The 11,721-nt window shown below is 49.2% G+C and overlaps 1 protein-coding gene across 1 annotated transcript in view; it reads left to right on the top strand.

Annotated features, from left to right (window-relative positions):
* Nucleotides 1-11,721, top strand: part of col4a5 (collagen, type IV, alpha 5 (Alport syndrome)) — a 56,052-nt gene that overhangs the window by 31,475 nt on the left and 12,856 nt on the right. Inside the window, exons 3-16 of the mRNA XM_067262005.1 lie at nucleotides 5,779-5,868; nucleotides 6,432-6,476; nucleotides 6,603-6,665; nucleotides 7,060-7,113; nucleotides 7,324-7,350; nucleotides 7,696-7,705; nucleotides 8,543-8,584; nucleotides 8,677-8,769; nucleotides 9,148-9,201; nucleotides 10,158-10,251; nucleotides 10,615-10,650; nucleotides 10,771-11,022; nucleotides 11,120-11,209; nucleotides 11,430-11,500. Of these exons, the coding sequence (XP_067118106.1) occupies nucleotides 5,779-5,868; nucleotides 6,432-6,476; nucleotides 6,603-6,665; nucleotides 7,060-7,113; nucleotides 7,324-7,350; nucleotides 7,696-7,705; nucleotides 8,543-8,584; nucleotides 8,677-8,769; nucleotides 9,148-9,201; nucleotides 10,158-10,251; nucleotides 10,615-10,650; nucleotides 10,771-11,022; nucleotides 11,120-11,209; nucleotides 11,430-11,500 (1,021 nt within the window). The remainder of the gene's footprint in view (nucleotides 1-5,778; nucleotides 5,869-6,431; nucleotides 6,477-6,602; nucleotides 6,666-7,059; nucleotides 7,114-7,323; nucleotides 7,351-7,695; nucleotides 7,706-8,542; nucleotides 8,585-8,676; nucleotides 8,770-9,147; nucleotides 9,202-10,157; nucleotides 10,252-10,614; nucleotides 10,651-10,770; nucleotides 11,023-11,119; nucleotides 11,210-11,429; nucleotides 11,501-11,721) is intronic.

Genomic DNA, 11,721 nt, shown 5'->3' with positions numbered 1-11,721 from the left:
TTTTAAAGCAGAACTTCACAGTGCTGGAGTAATTCACCGGGGCAGAAATGTCCTGCACGTCTAAGATCACAAACCCAGCCAATCGGTTGTTATGGTTAAGTGGGTAAACATAACAAGAGATGATCTGACCTCAGATCACTTGTTGTGGTTTGGCAGCTTCCTCAACCTTCTTCTCTGAGCTCTCCTGTGGAAGCCACTGTGGGGGGAATGCTGCTCACCACTGCCACCCTGTGGCTGTGCTGGATCACTGCAGGCGGCAGCTGCAGGCCAGATTGGACCAGCTCTACTGCATGAAAGAGAGAGAGAGAGACAGAGAGAGAGAGAGAGAGAGAGAGAGAGAGAGAGAGAGAGAGCACATGGCAGAGTAGAGAAAATAGAGAGCAGGAGAGGACAGGGGCATGTACTAACCTGCCTTGGGCTGGGCTCACCTCCTTTGGAGAAAGAAAGTTAGAAAGAAAGAGAAGAGAATCTGGAACGTTCTCAGACATACCCTGCAGTATCAACGTTCTAGAATGCTCTTCTCTCTCATTTGGGAGTTCCAGTGGAATCAATGGGGGGTCCGGCCTCCATAATTCTAGAATGGGTTTATCCAAGCCCTGTCTGTCGACATGACAACCACCTGCTGTTGCCGGAAAGGATATGTTTCACTTTTAGTGTCCAAGATCAAACGGGCCTGTCAGAGTGGTCTGTGTTTGTTAGTGTGTCAGAGTGTGTCAGAGTGTGTCAGAGTGTGTGTGAGTGGTGTGTGTGTGCGTGCCCTTGCTGATGTCTGGGGGTCAACAGATGCTTGCTCCTTCATCCCCAGGGAATTACAACCATACAACCAGCTGGACTCACTTAGTGGATGTTGCTGTGTTTGGCCAGTGAGCGGGTGTGTTGAAGGAACAATGTGTATCGATGCTTCTTTCTGGAAGCTGGAAGACTTTCCCTGTCAACACTGTCCTCCTCCTTCCTAACACACACACACACACCACACACACCACACACACACCACACACACACACCACACACACCACACACACACACACACACCACACACACACACCACACACACACACACCACACACACACACACCACACACACACACACACACCACACACACACACCACACACCACACACCACACACACACACACACACCACACACACACACACACACGTGTTTACCCCACCCCCCTTTAACAGGAAGATGGAGGAATGGAGAAAACAAGAGGCCAGGAAGGAAACTGTTTCCACCTGTCCTTGTATAGCAGATGATTCATGTAGCAGTAGTGGAGATGATGCAACAGTGATGGCAAGAGAGAGAGAGAGAGAAAGAGAGAGAGAGAGAGAGAGAGAGAGAGAGAGAGAGAGAGAGATGTTCTAGAACATGGAGACAGGCAGGACGGAGGAATGGTTTCCATAGTGACCAGATGTGGGGTAAAGGTACTGTTTCAGTACAGTGTGTTAGTAGTCCATGTTGGCCAGGGTTCTCACTACAGTCTCTGGCTTTCTCCGAAGATTTAGGAGCGTGTGGGCGTGTGTGTATGTGCGTGTGTGTGTGTGTGTGCGGTGTGTATGTGTGTGTGATCCCTCACAGCGTTTCCAGAACCAGGTTTTTTTCCACAGGTATAACTTTACCATGTGTTATGTTGATCACATGACTGTCTAGCACCGCTTAACACCACACGCACAGGAGAGGATGGAGGTGTGTGTGTGTGCGCGCGTGTGTGCGCGCGCGTGTGTGTGTGTTTTAAGTCGTATACCGACACCCATGTAACCGAGGATTGACCAACAGGATTACAGCTAAGCTTGAAGGCACACACATGGTCTTAGTGAAACTTAACTGTTAGTTGGGATCTGACAAATTATGTAGATATAGCGCCTAGATTTGGTCTGGAATCAGACTGTGTTAAAACTAACCTCAAAACCAAGTCCATCAACAAGACTGTGTGTGAGTGTGTATGTGAGAATGTGTGTGTGTGCCTGTGTGTGAGTGTGTATGTGAGAGTGTGTGTGTGTGCATGTGTGTGAGTGTGTATGTGAGAGTGTGTGTGTGTGCATGTGTGTGAGTGTGTATGTGAGAGTGTGTGTGTGTGCGTGGGTGTTTGCTTACCCTGTCCAGGTCACTCCCAAAACATCTCTTAGTCATGACACGCGTGGATATTTTTCTAAAAAGGAAAATATTATGCTTGGATATGTTGAGATCTGCAGCAGTAATGTCAGACAGGGAGGCGAGAGGGAGAGAGATGAAGGAGAGAGGGAAAGAGAAAGGGAGAAGGAGAGAGATGGAGAATTGGAGAGAGATAGTTGTCAGCATTGATGAAAGCTGGAGGGTTTAATTTAGCATGTCAGAGCACGGAGAAGCACAGCACCAACATCAGCACACACACTCGCACATCCTCAGTCTGAGTGTTGGTGCGTGTTTGGAATGTGTGTGTGTGTGCACGTTAGGTGTGTGTGTGTGATATTATATGAGGTAGGATACCGTTTAGGAGAAGACACTGATTGTCTGTAGTGGGTTTGTGGTTTAGGGTGTGATCTATCTGATGTGTCACAGTGTCAGGTGTGTGTGTGTGTGTGTAATCACCAGTCTTTGATGAACAGGGGGAATTCCAGTCTCGCCTAGCTAATCCCCAGTAGGTGCATGCCTTCCGCCCCCCCTCCCTCCCCCCTCCTCCCTTCCCTCCACTCCTCCTCCCCCTTCCTCCCCCCTTTTCTATGTCTCCATTCGTTCATTCTCCACGCCACCCCCTCCTTACCTTTCTTAACCCCTTCCTCCCTCGTCTCCTCTCACCCCCCTCTCCTTCCTCCTTCTACCTCTCTCTGTCATGAAGACCTCCACTAGCTGCTAGCAGGCTAGCCAGGCCATGCTAACTCTTGAACCCAGGATGGAGTGCACATAAGCGGGCTTCACCTCCGGCCCCAGACCCTGCTGGGGTCTGGAGGGAAGGAAAGCAGGGAGGACGGCAGGGATAGAGAGAGAGACAAGAAGGGAGAGAGAAGAAAAGAGGAGAGAAGAGAGAGAGAGAGAGGGGGAGACACAGCAGGGAAGGGACGATGGAAAGGGCCAAATATCTTGAGCTCAGTGACCCCCCTGACTGGATTACATGCCCTGGTGGGGCTGGGGGAGAGGGGGGAGGAGGGGGGGAGAGGGGGGGTTGGGCGTGGGAGAAGAGACAGCATTGAGCTGAACCAGACCACCGTCTAATCTAGGATCCATGGCTTGTAACAACACCCTGCAACACACACACACACACTTACACACACAACACACACACTCACACACACAAACACTTGCACACACACCTTTATCTTCCACACCAGTGCCCTCTGGCTGCTCTAAGCCAAAAACATGCCAATCCAAACCATCCTCCCCTCTGCCAGACAGACAGACAGACAGACAGACAGACAGACAGACAGACAGTAGCAGACAGACAGACAGACAGACAGACAGACAGACAGACAGACAGACAGACAGACAGTAGCAGACAGACAGACAGACAGACAGACAGACAGACAGACAGACAGACAGACAGTAGCATACAGACAGACAGACAGACAGACAGACAGACAGACAGACAGACAGACAGTAGCAGACAGACAGACAGACAGACAGACAGACAGACAGACAGACAGTAGCAGACAGACAGACAGACAGACCTACGGATAAGCTGCTGGTCACATGATTTCAGTGTGCGGAGTCAGCTTGGAGGAAAGCCCGTTCTGAAAGAGCAGGTGTTCCTTGTCAAGCGAATCTCTTCATGTGATTACTCGGCCCACACTCATCACCGAGCGCTGGCAGCGTTAGTTTATGTCACGACCCAGAAAGCACTCATCACCTGTCAGAGCTACCGCTAGCAGCGTTAGCTCAGGCTGCTACCCAGAAGTCAGAAGTTAGCTCATGAAGTTAGCTCATGAGTGCCAAGCATGCATGTGTACTCTTTAACAGCTCTAGATCCAAGGAGAGGGGGGGGGGGGTCAAGGTTGGGGTGTTAAATCCCTCTTAACACCCCAGGGGCACCCCAGGCTAGCATGGTCACGATGACACGTTAATCCATGCACCCCCCTCAACTCCCCCCCCCCCCCCCCCGCTTATGGCCACAAGACCACCCGTTATCGCTGGGGGGTGAAGGGGTTAATCTGAATGTGTGATGTGCAGGGGTCGACAGGAAACACTGTGCGCGTTTGACTTTTGACCTAGGAAGTGATGTCTGTGTAGAGGTCAGAGGGTGTGACGGCAGGGTGATGTCACTAAGGGTGTGTGGTGGGGTGAGGTGAGGAAGGGTTAGAACGTGACTGCTGACAAGCTACGCTGTTTTAACCCATGTAGCTTGATCATGCTAACATAGCTAATGCTAATCCTCAACTACATTCAGTGGGTATAGATTTTAAAGCTGTTATGCTAAACAAGCTTGTCACTCATTTAGATTATGCTTTTTCTCCTTATTTGGTTCAAACAATGGTCAGATGCATTAAACTATAACCACAATGAACCATATTCAAACAACCAGCAGCTGTTGAAAAGATTAGGACTGATTATTGTGTACTGTATGTCTAATGGTTTAGCTAGCTAGCCAACTCTGATAATCAGATAATTCTGTAAACTGTATTTAGTCCAGTCATGCACAAAGATTCTTGTAAACATCTCAGCCCAGAAAATGTGGCTAGTGTTGCTGTGATTTAGGTAGCGGTGGCCAAAATTATCTGCAGGTAGCTGCAGGTCGTAATTTTTCAACTTCAAGTGCGTAGATAAGGGTGTGGCATTAAGTGCGTTCGATTTCATGCAGCGCCAGCGTCGCCTGCAGCCGCCTGCAACCCGGCTGACTTGAAGCAGCCAATGGCTTCCTCAACTTCAAGGCAGCCGGCTGTCGGCGCCGCCGGTGCTGCATGAAGTCGAACGCACCTATTGTGTATAGACAGAAAGGAAGTGAGGTTCCAATTAAAAATTACGTTCCAAGGTTCTAATTTAAGGTTCTGTTTCAGTTTTTTTATTGCAGTTGTATTGTAGATATCCATAGTTTTTTCAAGGTAGAATAATATCAAATTCATATTAAAGATAGAAAAGATAGAATGAGATATGATTCTAGAATGTGATTTGTGCTGTGCTGCCCTCTACTGGTAATATTACATACTACACATTTTAACTGGCTTGTATTAAGCTGCTTTGAGGTTGTAGTCTCCCGTCTGACATCTTACACCTGATTAAAGACACACTTGAGGATATCTTAAACTATCTTAACATATTGATATGCTGTGTATATGTACGTTATGGATACACCAGTCTAACCTCCCTCCCTCCCTCCTCCAGGCATGTCATGGCTGTGCGGCTGGGTCCAAGTGTGACTGCAGCGGAGTGAAAGGAGGAAAGGTGGGCGGGGCCACTCACACACAGAGGCTGTTCTTAAAACGCTCATATGATATCATGTGTATAATGTATCAAATGATCATGTGTATCCGTGTGTGTGTATCTGTGTGTGTGTGTGTGTGTCTGTGTGTGTGTATCCGTGTGTGTGTGTATCTGTCTGTGTGTGTGTATCTCTGTGTGTGTGTGTATCTGTGTGTGTGTATCTGTGTGTGTGTGTGTGTGTCTGTGTGTGTATATCTGTGTGTGTGTATCTCTGTGTGTGTGTGTATGTGTGTGTGTGTGTGTATCTGTGCTTGTATGTGTGTGTGTCTGTATATCTGTGTGTGTGTATCTGTGTGTCTGTATATGTGTGTGTGTGTATCTGTGTGTGTCTGTATATGTGTGTGTGTGTGGTGTATCTGTGTGTGTCTCTGTGTGTGTCTTCCTTGCAGGGCGAGAGGGGTTACCCTGGCCTCCAGGGCCAGCCAGGTGTACCCGGGTTCCCAGGGCCCGAGGGGCCCGGTGGCCCCAGAGGAGAGAAGGTATGTTGGGGTTCCCCAGCTGCCCAGAGTCCCTCTCTACACCCTAGTTCAGATACATCCACAAAAAGTCTATAAATCTAGATGATATGTATGTGTAATACATGATGTATAACATGTGTGGATAAGTGGCATTGGTCAATCTGTCTTTCTTTGTATATTGATGTCTCTCTCTCCCTCTCTCTCCTTCCCTCTCTCTCTCTCTCTCATTTCCTCTCTCTCTCTCTCTCTCTCTCTCTCTCTCTCTCTCTCTCTCTCTCTCTCTATCTCTATCTTTTTCCCTCTCTCTCCTGTAGGGTTATGATGGACCAGGAGGTCCAACTGGTCCAAAAGGAATCAGAGTGAGTGGATGAACTATATTTACTATTATAAACATACAAAACAACTCACAGTTTAGTACGTTCTGCTGGACAAATTCAGGGCTGCTGTCCGACCGGGTAGTACCCTAACTATCCAGCAGGTGTCACCATGACAATGTCACCACTACACAAACGATACGTGAATGCAGTTGTATTTAACATCCGTTTAAAATCATCATCTCTCTTTTTCCTCTCTCTCCCCCTCAGGGACCACCTGGTCTACCTGGATTCCCAGGAACACCAGGAATTCCAGTGAGTTTTTTTTTTACCCTCTCCATCCAGCCAACTCCCAACCCGAAATAACACTGAACTGTCATCAGTTGACATCACATCCTGTTTTGGTGTGACATCACATCCTGTTTATTTCCTGTTCCCCAGGGCCTCCCAGGACAAGACGGGGCTCCTGGGCCGAGGGGTACCGCAGGCTGCAACGGCACCAAGGTGACTCCAGGGGGCGCTGTATACTGATCATAACACTGTGTATCCATGCTATAGAGATCTAGACTCAGAGAGATGGCACATCACAGACAGAACAAGGCATTTCATCGCAGCATCACGGTCATATGAATAACTATGCATACTCACGCTCAAATATGTACCTCACACAGTGCAACAGGTCAGACCAGTTGGACAACTTGCTTATAATTTCACGTAATGGCTTGTGGAACAAAATAAAACAGTTCAGCTCTATCATTGAAGATTTATGACACTTAGATGTAGATTCAAACTATATCACTATTGTCCGTACACATTAATATGTAGTCATATTCTACGACATCGTCTGGATAAGTGTCACTGTTCAATCTCTTGATTGATGACTGCTATGTCTCTTCAGGGTGAGCGAGGATTCCCAGGAACATCAGGCTACCCTGGAACAGAAGGCCGACCAGTGAGTCCTCATGTTCCTCTCCTCTTCTATTCCCTCCTCTCCTCTCCTTTCCTCTCTCCATCTCTACTCCTTACCTATTCTCCTCTCTCCTCCTAGTCCTCTCTCCTTTTCTAGTCTCCTCTTCAATCCTCTCCAACCGATTGTCCTTTCCTCTTATGACCAACACATGCATTACACAACTAATATACCCTCCCTCTCTCTCTTTCACAGGGTCCTCCCGGTTTGCCAGGCCAAAAGGTACGTTTCTGTGGTTACAGATGAACTGACGACTGTGCGTGCGTTCTGTTGGCGGTCCTGCAGTCCAGACGCGACATCCAGCTCGCTCTCTCAGTGTCCCGGACTCTGGTCCCATCCACATCCACCCAGCTCTCAGTCTGTGTCTCAGTCTAGATCCAGGGCAACATCATTTAGTCAATCCAAAGAGACATGCGGACCTCCAGATCTGCAGTTAAACACTCTACCCGCTCTGTAGATGTAGGGCTTCTAGATAGAACTCACTTCCGCCCCGGGTGAGTCCTAGTCTTGTTGCTGTGCCTGATGTGTCCAGACGCTCACCTGACCTGCCTTTCTCCACCCCTGCAGGGTGACCCAGGTGACGTGATTTCATCAGACCGTTTCGGCCAGAAAGGATCGCTGGGCCTCCCTGGCTTGCCCGGAGTCCCTGTGAGTGTTCCTTAGAACCACGGAACCTTAGAACCACGGAACCTGACAACTCTTAGTTGCATGCATGCTGAACTTGATCAACTGTAGCTGGGCCAATAATGACAGTTGGACATTCTCTGTGTGTGTTCCTTGTTGCCAGGGCAACCCCGGTCCCCCTGGATTGAGCGGCCCTCTCGGTCCACCTGGTCCCAGAGGAAATGATGTAATGACACCTTATATGGTCGCTCTGCCTGCCTTGGTATTTTGTGTCACTGTTTTGTCTTCTTTCGAAGGAAGAATTAACTTAAATGTTTTGTTTTGTAGGGTCGCCACGGCCCTCCTGGCCCACAAGGACCTAAGGTAAGTTTGAACGAAGATTTAAAAAAATATTAAATCAAGCTTTTTTTCTTATTTTTTTATACAGGAAGTGGATTTTTGTTGACAGTCCATGTTGAAGCAAAGTCTTTGGTGCTAGAAATAACTAGCTGAACCGCAGGTGTTAGCAGGTGTTAGCAGGTGTTAGCTGATTTAGCAGGTTTGAGCTGATTTAGCAGGTGTTAGCAGCTGATTTAGCAGGTGTTAGCAGGTGTTAGCAGGTGTTAGCAGGTGTTAGCAGGTGTTAGCAGGTGTTAGCAGGTGTTAGCAGGTGTTAGCAGGTGTTAGCAGGTGTTAGCAGGTGTTAGCAGGTGTTAGCTGAAGTTAGCTGAAGTTAGCTGTGCTAATGTTTATTAGCATGGCAGAAAACAGTGGTTCTGACGACGGCTGACTGTGCTGCTTTCCTCCACAGGGAAACATGGGCCTGAACTTCCAGGGACCCAAAGGAGAGAAGGTAAGTTGCTGCTGCAGGAGAGGGTCAACTTGGAGTCAGGAACACTCCACGCGGACACTCATGTCACTCTGTGTGTGTGTGTGTGTGTGTAGGGGGAGACTGGACTGAGGGGTCCTCCTGGGCCTCCAGGTCAGGTTGGGGAGCAGACTGGACCTACCGAGTCAGAGATCCAGAGAGGAGACAAGGTAAAGGCACAACTCAGACCACATCCAGAACATTCTCATTCTATATTGTACATTCTATATTGTACATTCTATTTTGTACATTCAAAATTCTATATTGTACGTTGTACATTCTATATTGTACATTCTATATTGTACATTCTATATTGTACATTCTATATTTTCTATTCTGCATTCTATATTGTATATTCTACATTCTATATTGTAGGCTATATTTAGCATTTTTGGCATGACAGGGCTATCATGCTCTCTGTAGCTTGCAACTCCCACTTCAACCACCAGATGGCGGCAACGACTCTCCAAAGAAGTTCCACAGTTAAAAACAGTTGAACTCCGAAATGAAAATCAGTTTTTTGATGATGTTGTTGTTTGTGTTTCCAGGGTGACATCGGGTTGCCGGGCCCTACTGGTGACGTTGGGCCTCCAGGACCCCCTGTAAGTTCCGGAATGAACGGAAGGATTGATTGATTGGTTGATTGATTGATGAACTTGGCTGAACTGACTTGAGTGATGGTTGTCTTTGCAGGGCCCCTCAGGTGGGCAGAAGGGAGAGAAGGGGGAGCAAGGAGAAGCTGGAAAACGAGTAGGTTTCTGACCAGCCGTGTACACACACACACACACATCTTCACACAGGTACACATAATGGGGTATTAATAAGTATAGCATTCGAGTGTTTTGACCTTTTCTTTCTTCTCAGGGCAAACCAGGAAAAGATGGAGACCCCGGTCCATCTGGGTTCCCAGTAAGATCCTGCTCATCTGATACTGATCTACTACGGATCTATTCACCATTCTATCACTGACTTATACTGTCCACTGAGCAGAAGGAGAATTTAGACAGAAGCCGTGTACATACAGTCCAGGAAAGTGAATTGTAAACATTTCTCTCTCTCCCTCTTTTTTTCCCTCCCTCCCTCCCTCACCTCCCTCCCTCACCTCCCTCCCTCCCTCACCTCCCTCCCTCCCTCCCTCCCCTCCTCCAGGGTAGTAAAGGAGAATTAGGAGGTCCAGGTCTCCCGGGTCGTGATGGAGACAGAGTGAGTCTTCCTTCAGATCCCTGCTTGTGTTCACCCTTCCTAATTCACTCATGTTCAAAAGAATTATATTCAGCTTGTCTCCTTAATCTCTCGATATCCCCTTGTCTCCCTCTCCATTCCCTCACTCCCCCTTTCCTCAACCCTCCCTCTCTCCTCCTCTCAGGGTGACAAAGGAGATCGTGGATTTCCGGGACCCCCCGGGGTGGTATGTACACCACCGAATCTAAACGAACAAACCTTTAAATAAAGCGCATTTTTCCCCAGTACGACCTCCAGTAGGTAGCAGGGCCTCCTGCAGTTACAGGTCCTGTCCACCAGATGGTGCTAACACCACCCTCTCCCCTGGTCCATGCAGGTGTTGGGAGGAGATACGTCTGGTCGAGTGGGACCTAAAGGGGAGGCTGGATTCCCCGGGTCGCCGGGCAGGAAAGGAGACAGAGGCCCTCCTGGTTGGTTTTGAACCTCGTTTAGTTTCTTTGTTTAGTTCTGATCCATTCAGAGAGGTTTCTATCTCCTCTCCTCTTTCCTTCTTCTCTCTTCCTCTCTTCTCCTCCTCCGCTCCCTCTCTCCTCTCTCCTCCTCCGCTCCGTCTCTCCTCCTCTGCTCCCTCTCTCCCCTCCTCTCTCCTTCTTCTCTTCCTCTCTCCTCTCTTCTCCTTTCTCCTCCATCGCTCCCTCTCTCCTCTCTCCTCTCCTGTCCTCTCCTCCCTCTCTCCTTATGCAGTTACGTGTACACTCCCAAAGAGGAGTGATGACACCGATATGTTGTAATGTGTTTCCATGGTGATCTGATAAGATATGGTGTTCTTCTAGGTCTCTCAGGTCCTTCCGGACAACCAGGACAGCCAGGTTAGTGAACAACGACAACAATAAACAACAAACAAGCAAACGAGTCATTTGTTGTAAACCTCCATCCCTTTATTCCTACCTCTCATCCCTCTATCCCTTTATCCCTCCCTCTCTCCTCAGGTATAGGATCTGCAGGCCAGCCTGGCCAGCCAGGGTTCCCAGGAGACAGAGGTCCAAAGGGAGACGAGGGCCCGCCTGGCATCGCCCTCCCTGGCCCCCCAGGACGGAGTGGCTCCCCTGGGCTGCAGGGTTCTCCGGGGGCACCCGGACCTCCAGGGATCTCCAGCGGTGGGGGGGCCTGCATTGGGGGGGCCCCCGGCCGGCCTGGTGTGCAGGGAGACAGGGGCTTCCAGGGGGAAAGTGGACATAAAGGTAGGTGTAAGGAGCACCGGGCTCAAACACACACACACACATACACACACACACACACACTGTTTCTGAACCATCCTATCCTGGCTGTGTTCCTCAGGTGATAAGGGTGACACCTGTGTGAACTGCTTCTCCAACGGCAGCCCCATCCCCGGCCCCCAGGGGCCCGCCGGCCCCCCCGGGTTCCCAGGTGAGTCACCTGTCCGTCTCTGGCACGTTGACATGAACAGGAGGGATTGTGTGTGTGCTGGTGTGTCCTACCTGTGTTGGAACATTGATTCTGAGTGACCCTCGTCCCTTTCCTCTCCTTCTCCGCTCTCTTCCTACTTCCTCTCATCCCTCTGCTCTGCCCTCACATCCTGTCTCCTCTTCTCTCTTCTCCCCTTCTTCTTCTTCTCTGTCTTTTTCAGGAACCCCTGGAGGACCGGGACCTAAAGGTGAAAGAGGATACTCAGGAGGCCCAGGGCTTCTCGGACCTGCTGTAAGTACTGCCTGTTTCCACTTCCTCCTTCCAGTTTCAGAACAATGTTTTTCTATATACTCTGTAAGCCTATATGCAGTCTTGCTTTTGATGAAAGATCAAAATGTGTGTGCCTGAGGCGGTTAAGTGCGCATACCAATCGGGCTAAAGCCTTACCCCAGGGGATCAGGTTCGAAACCAACCCGGGCCACTCCTTGCTTGTCCTCTCTCTCCCTTACATG

The sequence above is a fragment of the Osmerus mordax genome, chromosome 23, assembly GCF_038355195.1.
Source record: "Osmerus mordax isolate fOsmMor3 chromosome 23, fOsmMor3.pri, whole genome shotgun sequence".
Lineage (NCBI taxonomy): Eukaryota > Metazoa > Chordata > Actinopteri > Osmeriformes > Osmeridae > Osmerus > Osmerus mordax.
Note: the sequence above shows the minus strand (reverse complement) of the source record. Positions and strands in the feature narration are given on the sequence as shown.